Source organism: Aquarana catesbeiana, linkage group LG01 (genome assembly GCF_042186555.1).
Source record: "Aquarana catesbeiana isolate 2022-GZ linkage group LG01, ASM4218655v1, whole genome shotgun sequence".
NCBI classification, from domain to species: Eukaryota; Metazoa; Chordata; class Amphibia; order Anura; family Ranidae; genus Aquarana; species Aquarana catesbeiana.
The window spans coordinates 235936145-235959732 of NC_133324.1; the positions used below are offsets into that span (position 1 = coordinate 235936145).

General features: G+C 43.2%; 1 protein-coding gene across 3 annotated transcripts in view; it reads left to right on the plus strand.

The window, feature by feature from the left end:
• Positions 1 to 23588, plus strand: part of HECTD4 (HECT domain E3 ubiquitin protein ligase 4) — a 282112-nt gene that overhangs the window by 227119 nt on the left and 31405 nt on the right. For all 3 annotated transcript variants that reach the window (XM_073625973.1, XM_073625959.1, XM_073625965.1), the window contains exons 52-61: positions 769 to 895; positions 2728 to 2865; positions 2963 to 3099; positions 3517 to 3677; positions 4850 to 5031; positions 5363 to 5568; positions 14275 to 14405; positions 17658 to 17863; positions 19259 to 19438; positions 20880 to 22171. In XM_073625973.1, coding sequence (XP_073482074.1) covers positions 769 to 895; positions 2728 to 2865; positions 2963 to 3099; positions 3517 to 3677; positions 4850 to 5031; positions 5363 to 5568; positions 14275 to 14405; positions 17658 to 17863; positions 19259 to 19438; positions 20880 to 22171 — 2760 coding nt within the window. The remainder of the gene's footprint in view (positions 1 to 768; positions 896 to 2727; positions 2866 to 2962; positions 3100 to 3516; positions 3678 to 4849; positions 5032 to 5362; positions 5569 to 14274; positions 14406 to 17657; positions 17864 to 19258; positions 19439 to 20879; positions 22172 to 23588) is intronic.

A 23588-nucleotide genomic window follows, 5' to 3' on the forward strand; every position in this document is an offset into this window, starting at 1 on the left:
GACGTTATCTGGTACTGATATTTCCTAGTATGGGAGAGCGTGTGATCTCTTCTCCTTCCTTCCAGGTTACAGTGCTGGGATTTAAATGATGAGACATTTTGTTAGGATGTCATCTTACACAGAGCATGCAGAGTTTTGGCTCCCGGCAGAAGAACAGAGCAGTGGGGGAAGAAGAAAATCTTTGGTTAAGGGGTTATTCTTTAAATATAACCTGGCACTTTGCCCTGAATGGTCAAAGTAACAGAATCTCCTGATTTTTTTTTTTTTTTTTGAAAGAACAATCCATAGAGAAACTGACTTAAACTAAAACTTGAAGCAATTATATGATCTCTGTCCCTCCTGATCTAAATGCCTCTCATTCTAAAAATGTTTGTTGCCTGTCTATCATGCCAATCCAGTGCCTTCAGTACTTTGGGGCACTTACCATGTGTGCAGACTGCAAACCAGGAGTGTTCTGGTCTTCCTCTCTTCATGCTTGTTCTAGATCACTGACTTAGAAAGTAATAAACTCTAATAAATCTTTTTATAAGCAATAAGTGTCCAAATGTGAGGAGATGTAGAAATTTGCTTCTTGAAATAACAATCACCACTGTGTTTATCACTTCATGGAAAAACATGGTATTGTTTGTGATTAACAACATCAGTATTCTCAGTACAAAAGGGCTGCTTCTTCCCATGGTCAACTTTATACATGGTGTGTCAGGGAGAAGGAACTGGGCACATCATAATGCTCTTTAATTTATCCTGGACTCATCTTGTATCTTATAGGAGGACCACTATGCCTTGCTAGTGAAAGCCTGGGAGACCAAAGTATTTCCCACCATTCGGAGACGGTTCCGTAATGAAGCTGAAAGAAAGTCGGGCCTGGACCAGATTAAAGGAGCTTTACAGCTTGGTATGGATTGGTCAACCAGACATACTTTTCTTTTCTTGACTGTGTTTTTATATTTGTGATTGAAAGTTGCATTAAAAGAGAAAACATACGATAATATATGTAGGTACATTTACTAAAGAAAGCCTTTTTAAGGAAATTAAATAGGCTGTTATTTCTGGATCTGGAAATAATTGCCTGGCTGTTACACTGATCCAGTGGTGTCAGTGCCTGCCTAGTTACTGACATATATGCAACAAAGATGTCAGATGAGACCACCTACACTGCATGTTTGTTCCACGTCAGTGACAGCCAGGAAACTAGGCAGAAGAGCGTCACCAGCACACCGTGGCTCTACAATGTGGGTCCAAAGCACATTGCTACAGCAAGAGCAACGTTTCAGAGCCTCCAGGACCCTTTCATCAGTCATATGACAGGAAATTGGCCTTTCTCAGAAGGTCAGTTTATTTAAACCTGAGCTCCAGGAAATTTAAAAATTCCCCTTTGTGGGGGTGTGCCTGTACACACAATCAGAAATACGCAAGGAAAATACCGCTTTCTAATCAATTGTATGATAATCTGATCATTAGTTCAAAATTATCTGATAGGACAAGCACGGAAATTTTTCTTGTACGATACCAGATCGTACGATTTTAGTTTTTAATCAGTACAGTTGTCGTTCGAAAATACAATACATGACATCACTTCCAAGTTTTTATTGTCATTCGAGAATTTTCGTAACTTTAGTAAGCTCTTAATTTTTGATATGAGACTAGCATGCAACAAAGAACATTCATCCATTAATCTTCTTGTATGTACCAGGCATAAGGGTCAACTGCACATTTAGGTCTAAAGGCATGTAAAAGTAGATTTACTTGCCCAATCCTCAGCAACTTTGTGCTGCTCAAATGGTCCCCTCACCGTCTTCTTCCCCATGTTCTGATGATCTAGGGTCCTGACATCACCAAGACCAATGCACAGGATCCACAACCCTGCATTGGACGGGAGGGCACCAAAGGACAGTCCGTCGCTGGAGCATAGGGGATCGCTGCCTAAAAAGGAAGCAGAGGATTTTTACGTAAAAGTGCTTTTAACATCCCCTAGACATAAATGAGCAGCCGCACTGCATGGGAACTTTTTCAGGTTTTTCAGAGTTCTTGTTGACCTTCTTGCATCAATACATTATCACTGACTTGGGGGGCAGGTAAGCAGATAATGGCTTCTGCCTTTATTAATCTGCACACTTACTCTGAGTAAACAGGGAAATCATGTTATATAATATCTGTCAATCTTTCAAAAGTGCACTCCGCTCCTAATTTCCTGTTGTAAGCTCACAACACAGTATCTTTGTTGAAATCACCCAGAAAAATGGTGTCGGCACTAGCCAGTTGGTTTTTTGCTAAACTTCAGAATTCCTCCACCTCTGCTCATCTTCAAAACATGAAGGTGTTCTGTAATCTAAGATAACAATTGGGGGGGGTTGATTAGACTGCTTAAGATAACACAAGCAGAGTGCACAGAAATCAGAACAGCTCTGATATTTTTGTATTTATTAAATGGATATAATAATAATGCTTTCAATTGGTTATTTCAAAGACCAAAATGGAGCAAATATTAGGCATTCATTGTTTGTTTGTGTCCATGTGTAAACCTTAACAGTAGCATAAGCTAAAACTAAGTCATTCTACCGGTGAGATTAGTGCTTAAAAACACTCGGGATGGTGTGAAACATGTTTGCTTCGCCTAACCAGACAACAACAAATACTTTTAATTGCTAGTGAATTGTAAAACTATGCTAATGGGTTTTTTTGTGGCCTCTGAAAAAAAAAAAAGCTTGGTGTTCATTTGCATTACAGGAATGGTGGATATAGCAAGGCAGACAGTAGAATTTCTGTATGAAGAGAATGGAGGTATCCCCAGGGATCTTTACCTTCCCACCATTGAAGATATTAAAGATGAAGCAAATAAATTCACCATTGACAAAGTTCGCAAAGGTATGGAATTCACAAGAAAGATATTCAACAGCTTCTCTGAGATCTCCCAGTGTTCTTGAAGGTTTTCCATAATCATCTGTGATTGTTATGTGTCTAGGTATTACTGTGGTCATTCGGTCTCCTGATAGTAATAATGTTGCCAGCACTGGTGTGGGAACAGCTTTACCAAAATTTGCAATCAGGGGTATGCTGAAGACATTTTCCTTGCATGGGATGGTCCTGGATGTTGATTCGGTGAGTTGTTTTACAACAAGTTGCCTAGAGCTGTTTCTGATTAGCCCGTAGAAAAGTTTGTACAATTTAAATGGCAGTGCATATATGTCGTCTGTCAATTTTACTGTTGTAGTTATGTTTAATAGTATGCTCCTGTAATAAAAGCTTACCTGTCATGATAGAAAAATTGCATAGTTGATTAGAATTTTCTAACATGCTCTTGCAATCATCCTACTGTTTTACTGCTAACTTGCTGACCCCTATTGTAAATGTGCTGGACTTGATTCAATGAATCACTGGAGAATGTGCCCGTAAGGGAACTACTTGAAAGCGAAAAAATGCCAACAGTGGCAATGCTCATATTTAACGTAAAATGTATGTAATTTTTTTTTTTTATACCCATTTTCATTAATTGCTGTTAATTCATGTGTTCTTCAGGTTAATGAGTTAGTACAAGTAGAGACATATCTGCGAAGTGAAGGAGTCCTGGTGAGGTATTGGTATCCCATAGACATGCTGGAGAGGCCGCCTGTGGGATACAGAAGAATGGCTACTAACGGCTTAGTGACTTTGGACAGCACAAACATCCAAATTCACAGGTAACCCAGCCATGTGCTATCACAACAGAATCTATAAGTGGCAGCATAATAAGATAGCTGGTTTCCTACATTGAAATCTGTACTAATGACTAGACTTATCTATACATCAATAGCTGTTGAAGCGATAGTAAACCACAGCCTTTTTAAAAAAAGAACCTGCAAGACAATGGCATAATGTGCTAGTATGTTAGGTACATGTTTAAAAAAAAATAATAATAATGTTAAGTGTATCTATAGCCAAGACTATTTTTTTTTTAGTTTTAGAAAGGGTAGAGCAGGCTAGGCAAACTTTGATCCTCCTGTTTCAGAAGTACAAGTCCCATCATGCCTCTGCCCCTGCGGGGGGGTGGCATGGTTGTGGTTGTTAGTCGTGTAATTCCTCTTGGAATTTGTAGCGCCTCAAAAGCTAGAGGTCTGGGATTTGCCTACCCCTGCAGTAGAGGGTAATGAAAGCAGAGCTCCACCCAAAAAGGGAAGCTCTGCTTGTTTGCTTCCTCCCCCCTCCAGTGCCACATTTGGCACCTTTGGGGGGGGGGGGGGGGTACCCATCCCCACTTCAGGGAGACCTGGCTGCGGTGAGGTCCCCCGGATGTTCAGCCCTCTTCCCCCCACACCGCCACTGCTGGGCCAGTTGGAAAGCACTTTGCACAGTAGGGAACCTTACCACGAATGGCGGTGGCATCACCCAAGAACTGATCGGAAAAACGGCTGCGGTGCCAACATCGCTGGATTCCAGGACAGATATGTGTCTTAATATTAAAAGCCAGCAGCTACAGTATTTGCTGGAGCTCCGCTTTAAAGCTTCTGTTTTTTCAGCTGTCTGTGTCCTGTTGGGAAGATTTCCCTTCACTTCCTGCCCCACAGACACAAAAGGAAGCAACAGGAAATCTTTCTGAAGTGAAGTGAAATACCCTTAGACAGTTGTCACTGGTTTTCCCTATTGGAAATTTTCCCAGCATGTGCAGAGATGTGTGTTTTTCTGCACCTGTCTCTGCAAGAGCACAAAGAAAACAGTTTTTTGCTGTCCCAGTGAGAATGTTCACCAGAACAAATAGAAAGGTCACCTTCTCAAACTAGGACTCGGAAATCAATAAAAATATGGAACATCAAAATGTAAAATCATCCCGATTTTTCAGTAGATAGTAATAGGTGCATTTTTTTCTTCTTTCCAGGGAACTACTAAGATGTGAATCAGCCTTGGCTAGACTCTACTGTCGTGTCGCTTTACTCAACATCTTTGCACCAAAGTCCCCACACACTTTTACGCGCTTGTTCCACATTCCTGCCATCCGAGACATCACACTGGAACACCTACAATTACTGTCAAATCAGCTTCTGACTCCACCTCTTCCTGGTAACGTTATGCTTATCTGCACCGATCCTAGAGGTTATCTATCCTAAAAATGAAACTAAATTGACAGCTATATTTGCAGTATGGACATCTCTCCTGTGAAGCTAAGACACTCTTCTCCACACTAGATCTATGACTTCCACCCTCCCTCAAGTAAAAAAAATGTCCTGATAAACACCCTTTACTATTCTAGTTGACACTCTCCACTCTCCATTATTCTCTCCACCTGATTCTGACATTTTTGTGACAGTGTAAAAATGTTTAGGAGAGCATGATGTAAACCTGGTTTCCTTTTCAGTTTTTATACAGTAAATCCTATTTTTTTCTATTCCAGATGGGACTATCAGCTCGTCGTCTATACTTATAGCTCAGTCTTTACAACACTGCATCCATTCCCAGAATTGCTCCACCACGGATCTCTTTTACCAGGGAAATGCTCAGCCAATTCGGGAATGGCTTTGTGTTGCCATCACCAGAGCCCTGCATCAGGGGGAAGATAGTCTTTTGGACCTCACCAAGCAGATCTGTTCTTTCCTACAGGTATGAAGTTAAATTATTACTAGACTATGTTACATCAATAATTACGTACAATTTACTGGTAGCCTCATAAAATTTACCTATTATGTAGTAATTACATTCTATTTCTGAAAGCTATTTTCGTGCAAATCTAACCATAAGGCTTTTTACGCTGATGATTTTTTTTTTAGGTAAAGTTTACTTTTTTATATAGCTGGCATTTAATAATTGCTGCAATAAAAATCAGCAACCAATCAAAAGCTGGCTTTCTTTTTAATTCATTAAGGGACCCATAATTCAGTGGCTTTCAGGTTATACTGCTGCCTACAGGAGAACTGGACGATGACAGAAAAAAAATTGTGGCCCAGGATAACCCCTTCCTACTCCCAGCATGCCTAAGTTTTTTACTAGTGTTGTAGAAGAATGAAAGTCTTTTCTTTGTTCTGTGGATTAAAGTCTAAACATTTTTTGCTAGCTACTGTTTATTCTTCAAGATTCATGCTACATCACTGTTAAGCTGGTCTCTCTACACCGCTATCTGGATCATCTTTTCCTAAACCTAACTTTAGAGTGCCATACTTTGACCCCGCTGGACTGGACGTGCAGAGAAAGCCAGGAGCGTGACCTTTAGGCACTGTGCTCTCCATTGTGGTGCTTTTCATACCAAAGTATACTGTGTTAATCATGGAGTTCTCTGCAGGTCCACAGCCATGACAAAGCCCCAGGTGTGACCTGGTCTCTAAATGATCATAGGTGTATGCTGCACAAGGCCGTTCACTGGGAGCTAGGTGCTCACTAGGTCCATTAGGCAGCATTTACAGTTCCACTTATGGGTGGGTGAAGTGTAGCACCTGTGCTCTACGCTCTTTTATTTTTTCCACTAATTCTCTGAGGAATCACTTTGGCTGTTCCTGAGTGCAAGTGACATGTAGAATCCTTGGTTCTTCTCTTTTACCCGCTTGACTCTTCTGCTACACAGCAGATGGGTTTGTATGACCTGGGGTGCCAGTCTCGCTATACTGGATGTGTCAAGCTCACACTATACTAATGCCCTGTACACACGGTCGGACTTTGTTCGGACATTCCGACAACAAAATCCTAGGATTTTTTCCGACGGATGTTGGCTCAAACTTGTCTTGCATACACACGGTCACACAAAGTTGTCGGAAAATCCGATCGTTCTGAACGCGGTGACGTAAAACACGTACGTCGGGACTATAAACGGGACAGTGGCCAATAGCTTTCATCTCTTTATTTATTCTGAGCATGCCTGGCACTTTGTCCGTCGGATTTGTGTACACACGATCGGAATTTCGGACAACGGATTTTGTTGTCGGAAAAATTTATCTCCTGCTCTCCAACTTTGTGTGTCGGAAAATCCGATGGAAAATGTCCGATGGAGCCCACACACGGTCGGAATTTCCGACAACACGCTCCGATTGGACATTTTCCATCGGAAAATCCGACCGTGTGTACGGGGCATTACAGTTCAAATTCTACCTGCAAACGTGCCCCCTAACGTAACAGGCACAGATGGCCTGGAATTTTGCCACCTGCTATCTCCTCATTAAAAGAGACGTTCAGAATTAAAAAAAAAAAACTCACATTTATACTTGCCTATATGCCAGATTGCTGCAGCTGTCCCCTGCCTACTCTGCACTGAGAACTGAGCGATCTAACGCCTCTGATCACTCAGTTGTCACCCTCCGCTCTGTTCAGAGAGCCAAGCCTGTCAGTCACTGGCTCTCTGCTCCCCTCCAGTGCTCACTGGAGCACTGGGCTGTAGAGGGGTCAGGAAGGTCTGGCTCAGGCTCTCTGAGGATCGCTGATAGGCTGATCCAGGTGCCGGTCGAGGCATCTGGGTGGATCCCGACCATATGGTAGAGATCTTTCCCTAGGCTGGACTGGTCGAGTGACGTTGGCCAACAGCATGCTGTAGCCCACTGTCAGCTGAAAACGGGTCACAGGAGTGCAGAACAAACTGCACTCTTGTGATCCATAGGCGGTTCTGTCTGCTACAGTGTCCCTTTGAAGTGTAACTAAAGGCAAAACTTTTTTCTTAGTTTTGGATACAGTAGAGAGGGATTAAAACACTGTCAGTTTTTATTCCTGTCTGTGACTCCGTTAGGGAGGATCACCCTCTCTATTTGTACAGTTATCATCAAAAGTGAAAATAAAAGAAAATCCCAAATGTTGGGTTGACGTCAGAAAAGTAATAAAGGGAAAATCTTCCAATGAGGACACAAGTTCTGGTGACTCCTTTTGGAGATATTTTATCTCACTTCCTCTTTTGGCTATGCGGCAGCAAGTGAAGGTAAAATCTCTTAGGACAAAGATGGCAAAAAAAGCTGCCAGGAGTTATGACCTTCCCTTACTCTAACGAAGATGAAAATAGCTTTTGGCTTGTTAGTTGAACTTTAGGTTCTTAAGGGACGAAATTACACAGAAGTAGTCATTCTGCACCACTTTAAAACTCAAGAATCAGCCTGTAGCTTCTACCAGTGCTGTACTCAGTCTAGGCTTCTTTAGGGTTCCTTAATCTGTCAAGACCTTTCAGTTTTTTGCTGTCCTCGTTTATGGAGACTGCAGGAACCCTGATGAGTTCTTTGTCCCTCCCTAGTGCCTGTCAGCCTTGTGTCCTTTGGAGTAGGACTGTAGAAGGATACAGCTGTCTTTAGGGATCCCATAGACAAGTGATTGGAACCTGCAGTGCAAGCTTGTACTTATTTTGTCGGATGTTAGCTGACAGGACTAAGAGCCTTAGAAGGGATCCCTTGATTGTGGAGCATTAAGAGCTTATGGCCACAGCCTTGATTTGTAATGTGAAAGGGTTATTGAAAGTCTCCCGCCTTATCTCCAAGATAAAAACAAAAAGTGGGGTAAGTGGCGCTACCCTAATAGCAAACGGGTAGGGGGGTAGTAATGACCCACCTTAGTGTGTAACCACACCTAAACTATACCCAAAGTACTATGTAAACGTGTGTTAAAAAAACAATAGTGTAGCATATTGCACATCAATCCATCAGATACCATCTAATTATAAAGGTAACTGCATCTACAAGGTTAAGATGCAGCACTACATACACAGTGAATGAAGGAGAAATTACAACACCACATAAGCAAAGTGACTAAATATATCACTCGTGTGTATCAATAGATGCCAAAGGTAGGTTAATAAATATCAAAAAATAATAAATATGTACTTATGGAATTTCTTATGCTCCTTATTAATTTTTAGTACACTTTTATGAGTAACACTAGTTGTTTGTAGTTACCTATGACACACAGGGATTTTTTTTCTAGCACTGGTATATGATATTTATTAACCTACCTTTTGGCATCTATTGATACACACAAGTGATATACCGTATTTATCGGCGTATAACACGCACTTTTTTCCCCTTAAAATCAGGGGAAAATCGTGGGTGCGTGTTATACGCCGATCCACCCCCCCTGCTGTTTGTGAGTGGAGCGAGCCGGCCGCCGATGTACATACATAGTCGAGTGTACTCGGCTAGTTCCTCTCACAGTCACACCCAGTCCCGCCCTATGATGGACATAACACAGGGACTGGGCGTGACTGTGAGCGGAGCTAGCCCAACCTAGCCGAGTACACTTGGCTATGTATGTATATGGGCGGCGTTCGGCTCCGCTCACAGTCACGCCCAGTCTGGGCGGGACTACGAAAAGAGCTGAGAAGAGCCGGCTCTTTGTATCTCCGCGCCGGCTGCGCCATTTTCAAACTGCAGTGACACTGACAAGTCACTGCAGTTTAACTGCAGCCTGGGCAAGGACACTGATAAGGCTGGAAATGTCACTGACAAGGCTTCAGGTGGACACTGGACAAGGCTTCAGCTGGACACTGGACAAGGCTTCAGCTGGACACTGGACAAGGCTTCAGCTGGACACTGGACAAGGCTTCAGCTGGACACTGGACAAGGCTTCAGCTGGACACTGGACAAGGCTTCAGCTGGACACTGGACAAGGTTTCAGCTGGACACTGGACAAGGCTTCAGCTGGACACTGGACAAGGCTTCAGCTGGACACTGGACAAGGCTTCAGCTGGACACTGGACAAGGCTTCAGCTGGACACTGGACAAGGCTTCAGCTGGACACTGGACAAGGCTTCAGCTGGACACTGGACAAGGCTTCAGCTGGACACTGGACAAGGCTGCATTGATGGACATTTAAATGTAAGTTTTTTTCCTTAAAATTCCCTCCTAAACTTGGGGTGCGTGTTATATGCCGATAAATACGGTATTTAGTCACTTTGCTTATGTGGTGTTGTAATTTCACCTTCATTCACTGTGTATGTGGTGCTGCATCTTAACCCTGTAGATGCAGTTAACTTTATAATTAGATGGTATCTGATGGATTGATGTGCATTATGCTACACTATTGTTTATTTAACACACACATGTTTACATAGTACTTTGGGTATAGTTTAGGTGTGGTTACACACTAAGGTGGGTCATTACTACCCCCCTACCTGTTTGCTATTAGGGTAGCGCCACTTACCCCACTTTTTGTTTTTATTATTTGTAAGTTCCCTTTGGGAACCGATTAGGGGAGGCTGCAACACGATCGTATCCTGAGTGCGGAAAATACAATTTTTCTGTTTATCTCCAAGATAGGTCTCCTGTTGGTGATTTAGGAGAAGGACCTTCTGGTGACTGGCTGTGGATCGGCATGCAAAATGCAAGCGCTTTTGTACACCTTTCGAATGGCATCACTTTTGAAGAGCCAAGAGAACCAAACTGAAATCAGTGTTGTGGGAGAACATACAAGGGGTAGTCATATGGGAGACACCCTGCGCATAAGGCCTGATCAAATGAGAAGGCAACGGTCCCCCCAAAAAATTTTCTTGGGGCCCCCATGCAATTTCGCTCTCCACCTGCTCTGAGACATACAATAAATAGCAACTGGACTCAAAATCAGTTTACTGTATCAGATCAGGCAGGTATTGCGATTGGTTGCCAGAGGTTACAGTATATCATTACTGCTTACTGACTGGTTGCTAGAGGTTACAGCACACATTATGGCTCACTGATTAGTTGCTTTAGGTTACAGCACATGATTTCTGCTTGCTGATTGGTTGCTAGAGACTACTGTACAGTAATATTGCTCAATGATTGGTTGCTAGAGGTTACAGCACACCATCTTCTCACTGCCTGCACACCATGGACTGGGGTGGTGAGCGGACCCATCAATAGACAGAAAACTCCAAGGGATCCTAGAACTCCGGGGATCAGTGTCAGTGCTGGGGGGGGGGGGGGTGTTGGGAACACATGCAAAATCGCTTTCCTGACACCACAGAAATGTGCTGCCCTTTAGCGGATACACAGCAGTGCATCTGCACCCCCAAACCTCCCCCATCCTCTCCACTCCAACCCTCCCCCCCTTTAACTCTACCTGCCTCCTCTGCTCATCTTTACACCCACCTTCCTTACCTCTATACATCCCCTCCTTGCTCACCTGTGCACCCCAAACTGTAATTCCTTCTCTGCCTACCTCTGCACACCCCACACTACCCCCCCCCCCACCACCACCACCACCCCCCACCACCACCACCACCACCACTTTTCTTACCTTTGCAGAACAGGCTGATGGTAGGCTTAATGACCACAGTTGCAGGCAGGACTTTCAAGCATGCCCCTCCCCCGTGGGCAGCATTCAGTATAGGTGATGGTGGATATGACCTCAGGGGGCATGATATGCATAAGAATGCCACCTTTATTTTCTTATTAATGCGGCTGGACACTGCTATTTACATATAAATGCTGCCACTATTTACATATGAATGCCGGTTATTTAGATGTAAACACAGGGTCTGCAGGTAAATCATCCGTACACAACAATCGGGCAGAGCTGGGCAGCATTAGTAGCAGCACTTCACACTGAGCTATCGGGACACAGCCCAGGACTAAAACTTCAAGGGACAAGGGAATTTAAACCAGGATATTTGGCAAGTATGAGGCAGCTGCTTTGGACCCCACAACAATGCAGGGCCCAGGGCAGCTGCCCCTTTTGCCCTGCCTTAAAAACAGCCCTGCCTGGAACAAAACTGTAAGCACAGAGGCCTGAACCTTGATGGTGCTAAGGGCCAAATGCTGGTCCAGGCCCATTTGCAGAAAGGCTAGGATTAGTTCTACATAAAATTGCCTGGGTGAAAGTTACTTGTCTTGCATCAAGTCATGTATTCTATGTGCAGTGTTCTATATGCAGGTAGTAGACTTTCTAGTTTTAACATCATGCGAATGGGATTCCTCTCAGAACCGTGGTTTGCAGCAGCCATGCCAATGTAGCCTGTGACTGTGAAGCATGGTGGAAAATCAGTCTGCCTTTTAAACAATTCAGGAATTAATCTTCTCTACAACTCAACCAGAACACCATACTTCCATCCCTTTTGTCCATCTCCAGTACTCCCTCTATGACTTGGATATACAGATAGGCCCATATATATTTGGACACAGGCATAATTTTAAAACTTTTGGCTATGTATGCCACCAGAATAAAATTAAAATGAAACAATCCAAATGAATTTGAAATGCAGACTTTCAGCTTTAATTCAAGGGGTTGAACATAAATATCAAGTACAAATTTTAGGAGCTGCAACCATTTTTATACACAGTCCCCCAATTTTCAGGGGCTCAAATGTAATTGGACAAATTAATATAATCATAAATAAAATGTTCATTCATTTTTAATATTTTGTTGAGAATCCTTTACTGGCAATGACTGCCTGAAGTCTGGAACCCATGGACATTACCAAAGACTTGGTGTCCTCATTTCTGGTGCTTTGCCAGGCTCTAACTGCAGCTGTCTTCAGTTGTTCTTTGTGGGTCTTTCTGCCTTTAGTTTTGCCTTCAGCAAGTGAAATGCATGCTCAATTGGGTTGAGATCAGATGATTGACTCGGCCATTGCAGAATATTCCACTTGTTTTCCTTCAAAATCTTCTGGGTTGCTTTTGCTGTGTGTTTTGGCTCATTGTCCATCTGTACTGTGAAGTGCCGTCCAATCAACTTTGCTGCATTTGGCTAAATCTGGGCTGACAGTATATATCTCCTAAGTACTGCAGAATTCATCCGGCTGCTTCTGTCACATTATCAATAAACACCAATGACCCAGTGCCACTGGTAGCCATGCATGCCCATGCCATCACAATGCCTCCACCATGTTTTACAGATGACGTTGTGTGCTTTGGATTATGAGCTGTTAAAAGCCTTCTCCATGCTTTTTTTCTTCCTGTCATTCTGGTACAGATTAATCTTAGTTTCATCCGTCCAAATAATGCTTTTTCAGTACTTGTCTGGCTTTTTTAGATGTTTTTTGGCAAAGTCTAATCTGACTCTACTATTCTTCAGGCTTATGAATGGTTTGCACTTTGTGCTGAACCCTCTGTATTTGCTCTCATGAAGTCTTCTCTTGATTGTAGACTTTGACGATGATATGCTCACCTTCTGGAGAGTGTCCTTCACTTGTCTGCATGTTGGGTTTTTCTTTACCATAAAGAGGATCCTGCGATCATCCACCACTGTTGTCTTCTGTGGACGTCCAGGCCTGTTTGTTACTGAGCTCACCAGTGCGTTCTTCTTTTCTCAGAATGTACGAAATTGTTGATTTGGCCACTCCTAATGTTGCTGCTTTCTCTATCATGGATTCATTTTTGAAGTCTTAAAATGGCCTGTTTCACTTGCATGGACAGCTCCTTTGAACGCATGATGTAGGTTCACAGCAATAGATTCCAAATGCAATTACCACAGTTGGAATCAACTCCAGACCTTTTACCTGCTTAATTGATGAAATAACGAAGGAGTAGCCCACACCTGGCCATTAAACTGCTTTTGATTCAATTGTCTAATTACTTTTGGTCCCTCTTAAGAGCTGTAATTCCTAAACTTTTCCTCCGATTTGAATGTACATACCCTCAAATTAAACCTCAGATTGTGCACTTTCAGTCCATATCCATTATACAACTATAGCTTGAATATGTTTTGGTAAATACCTGAAAAAAACTAAAATTGTGAATGTGTCCAAATATATATGGACCAAACTGTAGTTTGTGCTGTGCATAACTGCTTCCATTAGAATGATGGCCCCTGTAAAGGACCAACTACTTCTTGTTCCACCATTTTTTATTGTCTCAGACAGATTATTATTCAAGCTTATGGTATGGGTTCCACCCTTCCCTATCAAAGAACACACTTCTAGATCTGTGAGCACGTATTGGGCTTTTGTTCATCAAGCAACAGTTTCTGAGATTTGCTAGTCTGCCGCCGATCCTCTGTTCACACATTCTCTAAATTTTGAGTTCCCGTTAGTACTTTGTTGCGGTTTTACCACCCCTCAGTTGGACTGCTTTTGGATGTCCATAAAAGTCACTGAATTTCTGTGTCCCCTAATGAACAAGGATGAAAATTAGATTTTTGTACTTGCCATAGAATCCATTTCTTGTAGTTCTTGGTATTGTTTTGTCACAAAACTGACATGATGGGAGCAGGAGTTATACTGGGCTGAACAGTTTTTTGTTTGCCAGTGTCCCAATCTCCTCTAGACAGTAGTATAACCTGACCATTGCTAAATTCCTGTGTCCCTCAATGAATTTCAAAATTTAAAAAATCCTATTTTTGTTTTCTAACTTGGCTGGAATACGTTTTGCATGAGTTTTTCTCAATTTTTTGTGGTAGTTTGCGGATGACAGTACAGTACTCTTGCCTTGTGTTTTTTAGCATGCCCCAGAGCAGTTTCCATCTGAGGAATTCCCAGTCACTGAGTCCAAAGTCAGTATGGATGTGAATTTTCCTGGAGCAGCCTTTGTTGTGGTGTCATGTAAAGAAAGCCAGTCTGGCTTCCGGAAAGAGTAAGTTACTTTTGACTTTCAGATCGGTACCCTTCTGTTGATTTTGTCTTTTTTTTTTTTTTTCTGGTCTATTGAGGGACAAAGTAAGTTCTAAACATTCGAGTTCTGCTGCCAGCTACAGGTGGACTGGCTGACACTGGCTACTGAAAAAATACCCTTATACTCCTCCTACTACCAGCATGCCTCAGTTTTTGCTTGTGCCCTAGAATGAATGTCTTTTTCCAGCTCTGCTGTTTTCAAGCCCATCTCCTGCAAAACTAAAAGTCCTTGCTTGCAGGAGTCTGCGCTCGCACAACAAGAGGTAATTGCTTGCTTAGTTTGGTTCTCCACTCCCCTACACAGTCGACTGTCCCCAAGTGTCCTCAAGTCCACTGCAGGACTTTGGCCCTTGCATGATGAAGTCAGAGGGATCTGACCACTGGAGTGCAGGGGATAAGAGGCTGCAGGGGCTGGTCTAGCAGCACACAGGAGCCTATGGGAATGAAGGATCATGTAAGTAAAACTGCTTTACCAAGTCCCCTTAGACCTAAAGCATTTCATTGCAGATGCACTTCCACTGATGTTTCTAGCAACCATTTTCTTCAGTTTTAAATTGTACTGCCAGTGGAAGCAGCTGGACTGGGAATTGTGGGATTAGCCTGGAAGTGTACCTCTAACACTGGGTCCCATATGGGTCCATGTGGACACTTTTCAGACTTATTTCTAGTTAACTTCAGAGCACTTTCTAGGTCCAGAGTTACTCTGCGCTTGCCCTGTTTCTGAAGACTTATTTGAGTAGACATTTTGAGCCAGGCATTGGAATTATTTCTGTTGGTAGCTAAATATAATTTCCTTATTTCCCACTGGCTTTGCTTTGGAAGGGGTTAAAGGATAAGTTTACAACTTAAGAAAAAATAATAAATGCACATAATTTTGCAGGAGAAAAAAAATGTGCATTTATAATTTTTTTATCCCGCGGGAGCCTGCAGGGTGTTTCGCCCATAAACAGTGGATTAGGGGTTCTATGTCAGGGTTCTGCTGACAAGCCCCACAGCAGTGGTTCTCAACCTTTCTAGTGCCATGACCCCTTGATAAAATTTCCCAAGTTGTGGGTTGTCAGCACCCAAGACAAGTAATTTGCACCTTTAACCCACGGACATTTACCGCTCCCTGAGTCCCTTCCACTCATACAGTATTAAAACCCCTTTATGGTACATTTTATGATGTACCACTCTTTCTCTTATCCTTTCTTTCCCTTTTATCTCTCTCTATCCTAATTTCTTGTTTGTTTGTTTTTGTTTTTTCCCATCACTCTCTCTAGCCGTCTTTCTTGTTCTTTCTCTTATTCTTTCTCTCCCTTTTTCTTTGTTCCTCCCCCTCTTTTCTTCTCCCTTCCATGTATTCTCTATTTTTATTCCTTCTCTTACTCCTTGTTGGGGGGAATGGGATGAGTGGCAATGCTGAGGGGAGTTCTGATCAGCCAGCTTAGATGCTCTTGATCAAGGTCATCTGCTGATCTGAGAACTGTAGTGGGGACTTTTTAATGGCAACTATAATCACAGGTAGTGTTACTCACTGTGTCTCCGGCTTCACTGTGTCTCTGACTTTGTGGTGTCTCGTAGCAGTGACACCAATGCTGAAATCAGGAGATGGGGTCTCTTCCAGCCCCTCCCACTTCACATTCCTCACCAGTCAGCTGACCTCTAGTCTCTGCCCCCCAGCCATGCTGTGAACTGAATGGGCGGCTGCGAAGAGTCTGAGTGGGCGGCCGTGGGATCCAGGAACAGCCCTGCTGGGCAGCCACAGGCTCCAGGGATAGCTCTGCTAGGCGGCGGCAAAAAGGCTCGGAGAGCAGTGCAGGCTTCAGGAACAGCCCAGGATTCGGTGACCCCTGACAAATCATCATTCGACCCCCAGGTTTTGAAACACTGCCCTACAGCTTTCAGCCCGTACTTCTGTACAGGCTGTCAGTTTGAATGCTGCAGAGCTTGTGAATGAACCATGAGCATGCTCATCAGTGCCCTCGTGGTTCATTGTGCAGTTCTCTCATTCACAGAGTGCTGTGAATGAATGTTGCAGCTGTGCGCTCTTCCTGCATCCATTCACAGCAGTGTGACCCACGGTCTATTAGTGTGCCACTCAGGCTCGATCACTTTGGGGTGTAGTGTGGATGATGCCCCATCCGCTGCAGGAGTGTGAGCAAGGGAGCTTGTCCCAGCTCCTGTAGTCACTGGAAGAAAGAGAGGAAAGATCCCTGGTGCTGCACATCCACGGAGTCCTATGGTGATGATAAGAGGGACAACCTCATCCTGGGCTCCCGCCAGGCCATGCCCCCAACATGTTTTGCTCCACCCCCCTTAACTGGGGGGGGGGCGGAACGAAAACTGTTGGGGGTGTGGCCTGGCTGAAGCCCAGCCTGAGTTTGTCTCTCATCACCACCATAGGACTCCGTGGATGTGCGGCACAAAGGATCTTTCCTCTCTCCCTTCCAATCACAGCAGGGTGGGGAGATCAGGGGGTGCGGGGAAGGGGGGGTTGAGCGGAATGCTGGTGCATGCTACACCTAAATATGGGTGTAATGTGTAACATGCTCCAAAAGATGACCTTAGCCTTTAGTGCTTTGGGACAGAGCTTTGACCTCATTCTGCTGGGTGGAGTGATCTTTGATCTCTCCATGCTGCCTGCCTACAATGACTTTGGTCATCGTTCTGCAGCTTTCAATTGCTATCAGCTGTCCAGGTTTATTGAGTAATTGGGGCCTTGCCTCTAATCCTGAGCCTGTTTGCTGCTTACCAGACTGCCTCTGCAACATGTCTGATTCAAAGCACAAGGGAGACAGTCCCACCTAATTAGGTGTCGTCCTAATGGTTTAGGGACTGTTGCAGCATGCTTCCTAAAAATGACAACGTTGGTGTCCTGGAATCATGTCGCCCTCTGCTTTTAGAGTCTCTTCCCTCAGCAGAGCAGAGTCCTCTTTGGCCACAATGGAAGTGGTTGGGTGCTCTGCGGTTTTTACTACAGTAATGCGGGACTTTATGACCCAGAATGCAATTTTTTTTTCTGACGCTGTTTACACAGACCGCCACCATGCCCTCTACAGTGGATTCTATAACCAATTTATCTGTGACTCTAGCTGTTTCTGAGCCATCAATCGCAGAGACTGTCAGATTTTTGGTCACCTAATTTTTTAATGAACTTCCCCTAAGGAGTTTTAGTCCAGTTACTCCCCTAAGTTCTTAATCATTTTTTATTTTAATCTGTGTTTTATTCTAGCTCTTCATTGTACAAAGCTCCCTGGTCTCGAGTCTTAGTGTATGGCCTTGGTCATAAAGTGAAGAGAAATGGGCAACTGAATTTAATAGAATCTGTGTGTTTCCCCCGTGATGCCTCTCCAAGTAATACAGGCCTGACCCCACCACCAACCACCAACCAGTACCCAACTGCAATCATTCCCACCGACAAGATCCACGTCAAAATAGGTATTTATTACTTGTAAGACATCTTATCTGGAAGATCTGTTGAAAAGCAAGGGCATTTTATTTTATGAAATACAGAGCAATGTACTGTATCCATGACTCCTAATCCTAGCATGGCAGTCATGCTCAGTTGTTCACCTGTGACATATTTCTATAGCAGACACGTTTACCCTGTTCTGCTTTGCCCAGTAGATTGTTCTATATCTCTGTATAGTAGAGTAAAGCAGCCCATAGATTATGTGATTTTATTTCCTTCCACCACAGGTGGAAGGAAAGAAAATTGCTTGAAAATGAAAGTGTGACAGCGCTGCAATGATACAATAAAAAATATACCAAGAGCCTTCCAGTGATGATACAATATATATAAAATTAAAAATAGAGAAATACAATATATGATAATAAAAGTTCAATAATCAATAATGGGAAATCCTCCACAGTGATGATTCTTCTAACAAAACTTTATCCTTTATTCCGACTGTCGCATAAAGGAGGTGAGCGGACATTGCATGCGGTGCTGGGAACACTCAGGATAAAGTTTTGTTACATGAATCATCACTGTGGAAGATCTCCCATTATTGATTATTGGACTTGTATTATTATATATTGTATTTCTCTATTTTTAATTTTATATATATTGTATTATCGCTGAAAGGCTCTTGGTATATTTTTTTATTGTATCATTGCAACGCTGTCACACTTTCATTTTGATATTATTTGTGGGAGCACACCAGTGACAGCTGCAGCAAAATTATAATCACAATTTGGTACCACAATTTTGTTTGTTCTTAAAAATCTTCACTTATTAGCGCGCCACTACTTTTCTTTCAAAGAAAATTGCTTGATTATCCCATCAACACAGTCAGTGTTGATTGGGGGAATCCCTCCCGCAGCTCTGTTGTGTTCGGCTGGTGGGGAACCTTTCCACCTGGCAGAACACAGTGGTTATTGCTAATGGATATAGCCGCTGGCAGTAATCGCATGTAAAAAAAAAAATCCAACAGGCTGGTTGTATCCAAGTTGGATTGACTTGGGTATAACCTGTATGCCCTTAAATGGGTCGAAACTGGGCCTGTCCCTGCTGAAACCCCAGAGATTATTAATTGCCAATAAATATGTAAGCTTATTGCATAATGTAACATGATAGAAAGCATATGCCCACTTTTAGTGGACATTTGAAGTAGTTTGCAGAAAAATTACCTATCTGTATGTTTGCATGCAACTTACTCTGCATTGCATAATGTTACAAAAACTTGTGTGTAGCATTGTAAGGTAGATAGATCTGAGTAGGCTGATTGCTAGCATTGCCTATACAGGTTTAACTCTTTGCATTAATGTAAACCTTATTGATTGATGTAACATGACCTACAAATAGTCTAATTTAGGAATATTTTGTTCTAGGAGTATCTCCTTCTCCGGGTGCCATACTAGATTTCCATTCCTTGCCCCTCGAATTTCCACTTGCCATGGCTTTCACTGAGCAGCTGCTATTTTGGAAACTAGAGGATGGAGATGAAAGGTCTGATGATGAGCTTGATACAGTCCCATCCTCTGTTCTGCTGCAAGTGGTAGAACTTCTGGGTGAGATGTTTGTTACTTTGTTCAGCAAATACCTTCTTTATAGTGCAGTACAAATCGTTAAAATCGTTTAAGGGAAATTTTTATTATTTTTATTTTGCAATAATAGAAGCATATTGAACATAAACTGTATAAATTCAGCCTTTACAGATGGATTATACTTTTGAGTAGAAGTAAATATAAAGCCGAACACCTAACATAGTAGTCATTATATTTAGGGATGCACCGAATGGGTTTTTTGATGCCAAAACCGATACCAAAAATAAATCTTTCTTGATCCCGAAAACCGAAACCAATACCGAAACAACACCGATACCGAAAGTGACTGTTTTTAAAAATATTTTTATACAGGAGATGGTCAGAGACTGGGGACATGGTACAGGAGATGGTCAGAGACTGCAGACATGGTACAGGAGATGGTCAGAGACTGCAGACATGGTACAGGAGATGGTCAGAGACTGCAGACATGGTACAGGAGATGGTCAGAGACTGCAGACATGGTACAGGAGATGGTCAGAGACTGGGGACATGGTACAGGAGATGGTCAGAGACTGGGGACATGGTACAGGAGATGGTCAGAGACTGGGGACATGATACAAGAGATCAATGCAGCCTCACCAGTGCCCGTCAGATGCAGGCGGCCAGTGTCCCTATTGCAGCCTGTGTCCCCATTGCAGCCAGTGAAGGGAGAGTAGAGCCGCCGCCTGTTTGATTACAGCGCCCGGAACATCACAGTTTTTATTTCAATAGCTGTGTGTTCCCCGCTGCGCGCCGTCACATACAGCCCCTCCCCCTTGTCCGGGCACTTTGATAGACAGATCACCCGTCCTGAGATGTTCCCGGCGCTGTAATCAAACAGGCGGCGGCTCTCCTCTCTTCTATGATATAGGAAGCCCCCCTGATAGGCGGCACCAGGGGCGGGGGCGGAGCCCCGCCCAGGCCCCGCCCCATTCAGTATCGACAAAAATTCTCTTTCGGCTTTTTGCCGAAAGGGCCATTTTCGGCAGAAATGTTTCGGCGGCCGAAATTTCGGTGCATCCCTACTTATTTTACTCGCTGAACTGCAACTCAATTTATTTCATTTGTATTATGTGTTTTTTCTGGATTTTTGGTTGATATTCTGTCTCTATCATTTAAAATACACCTATGATTAAAATGATAGACCCTTCATTTCTTTGTAAGTGGGCAAATTTACACAATCTGCAGGGGATTAAATAATAATTTTTCCCACTGTTGGCACATTCTGGCTGTGTGCTTGTTATAATTCACCAGTACAGCATCTGTCATCAAGGTGTGTATAAGAACGCAAATTGAACTTTGTTGGGAATATCTGCACTTTTAGCCTAGGAAGGTCTGCATTTTCTTACTGTCCTTTCATTTTTGTGTTTTTTGTTTTTTTTAATTCGTTTCTAAAGATGTGTTATTCGTCTTTGTTTTAATTTAGCAAATTTACTGTGGACAACAGATCTGGCTGCTGTTATAAAGGAGCTGCTCTTCCATCTGCTGGCTGAACTGCTGCGTAAAGTTCATCACCTTGAGCAGAAAAAGAACCCAACTGGTCTGTCATCTTCCATAGCTCTGCAACTGAATCCGTGTCTAGCAATGCTTATGGCTCTACAGACAGAGCTGCGCAAGTTGTATGATGAGGAGACTCAGAACTGGAGTTCAGGCAATGCCTGTGGTGGCTCTGTGCCTGGAATTGCTGAACAAGGCAGGTTCTCCACTTATTTCCATGCCCTCATGGAGATATGTCTTGCTGTGGCAGAAGTTACTCTTCCTATTAATATGAGCTCTGCAGTGAGTGTGGTATCCTCGACTAATGCCACAAATCTTAGTGACTCCTCCTCCTCTTCATCATCATCTCCTGGTCAGACTCCACAAAGCCCAAGCTTACTCTCAAAGAGGAAGAAAGTCAAGATCAAGCGTGACAAGGCATCCACGGCCAAGCGCACTACTTCACGGGGAGCAGAGAATGATCCAGCCTTGCTTAGTATAGGAGGAAGCAAGCCAGAGGACATGTTATGGTTCCACAGAGCACTGACTTTGCTAATGATTCTCAGGCATCTTACAAGTAAAGATCCACAAGGGTTGGGTGTCACCAATGATGCCATAGCTGATGCCAGTCAGGCACTGGTGGGTCCCACTGCCCATAGCCGTTTGCTTGTTATTTCAGGGATCCCTACTCACCTTGAGGAGTCTATTGTTAGAGGTGCTATTCGGAAAGCATGTAATGCTCATGGGGGAGTTTTTAAGGATGAAATTTACATTCCCCTTCAGGATGTAGAAACTCCAAAACCAAAAGGCAAAACTGAAGGAGCTGAGTGCAAAACGGAGGTAGAGAAAACGAGAATGCCAAACCCTGACAACATGGACATTAGCAGTTCCAGCAGTGTGACCCCTGCGGTTAGTGTCAGTGCCTCTGCTTCCACAAGCCAGGCTTCATTGTGCAGCTCACAGGGCGTTTCTCAGACCACCAGTGAGACATCTGTGGAACAGTTTCCTCCAGAACTTGCAGTGCCACAAGGACTTTTGGAGCCACATGCAATATCCAGCCAAGAGAGTTTAGATATTTCCATATGCAGTACAGGGAGCATGGGCAGTTTAGGCAGCCTTGTGGAGCAACTTGACAATGTAGAAGTAGCCTCTTTGCCAGATGTAGGATCCATGTTTACAGTCAGCGCACTGGACAACCATACAACCATGTCCCGGCCAATCAAGGGATTTGCAGTTGTGGAGGTAAATTCTTTACATTCTTCTATTTATTTATTTTTTTGACATGCATACATTTTATAACTTTGAAAGTGGCTAAAATGGGTTTAGTAAAAACTTGGTTTTCTCAGATTGGGTGACACCATGCTAACTGTATAATGCATCATCGTTGTTTAAAATTGACCAATTTACAGTTGCATGTTTTCTTACTGTTTCATGCTAAAATTGGCTGGCCGGGTGATCAGTGGTATCATTTGTCTGGACTCTCCGACAGCTTGACAGAGCCTTCCTGGCTGCCCTAAAGACTTTTTTTTAACCCCCAATGCTCAGAATTTAAAGTGGTTCTAAAGGCAGAAGGTTTTTTACCTCAATGTATTCTATACATTAAAGTAAAAACCTTCAGTGGGCAGCTCCTCCAGACCCCCTTATACTTACCTGAGCTTCATCTCAGTCCAGTGATGTGCATGAGAGCCATAGCTCTTCCGGCTCGCTCTCTCCTTATTGGCTCACACAGCAGCGGGAGCCATTGTCTGTCAATCACAGCCAGTGAGCCAATGATGAGAGAGCGGGGGGCTGGGCCAAGCTGCATTCTGTGTGAATGGACAATGTCCATTCACAGGAGCGTGGCTCTGGAGTGCTCAAAAGGCTTGCTAATGGGGGCACTCGGCAGGGGGGAGGAGCCAGGACCGCCGGTGGGGAACACCAGAAGAGGAGGATCAGGGCTGATCTGTGCAAACTCATTGCACAGAAGCAGGTAACTATAACATGTTTGTCATTTTTAGAGAAAAAATTACAACCTTCAGAATGACTTTAATCAGTCTTTACATATTACAGAATACTCCTCGGACATGTGGCACACCACTAGATCTTACATGGATCAGTAAATTAGACCTTACAATAGGCATTCTTGGTAAATGGCTGCTTTTGAACCGAGTGAGGAAAACACAATGCTTTGTGTATTCCCAGTGTTGTGATTTTACCATCCTTTTCTGTCTCTGTAGCAATCTGTTAGAGAGGTACAGTCGTTGCCAAAATTTTGAGAACAGACACAAATATTAATTTTCACAAAGTCTGCTGCCTCAGTTTTTATGATTGCCGATTGCATATACAGTGGGGACGGAAAGTATTCAGACCCCCTTCAATTTTTTACTCTTTGTATATTGCAGCTATTTGCTAAAACCATTTAAGTTCATTTTTTTTCCTCATTAATGTACACACAGCACCCCATATTGACAGAAAAACACAGAATTGTTGACATTTTTGCAGATTTATTAAAAAAGAAAAACTGAAATATCACATGGTCCTAAGTATTCAGACCCTTTGCTCAGTATTTAGTAGAAGCACCCTTTTTATCTAATACAGCCATGAGTCTTTTTGGGAAAGATGCAACAAGTTTTTCACACCTGGATTTGGGGATCCTCTGCCATTCCTCTTTGCAGATCCT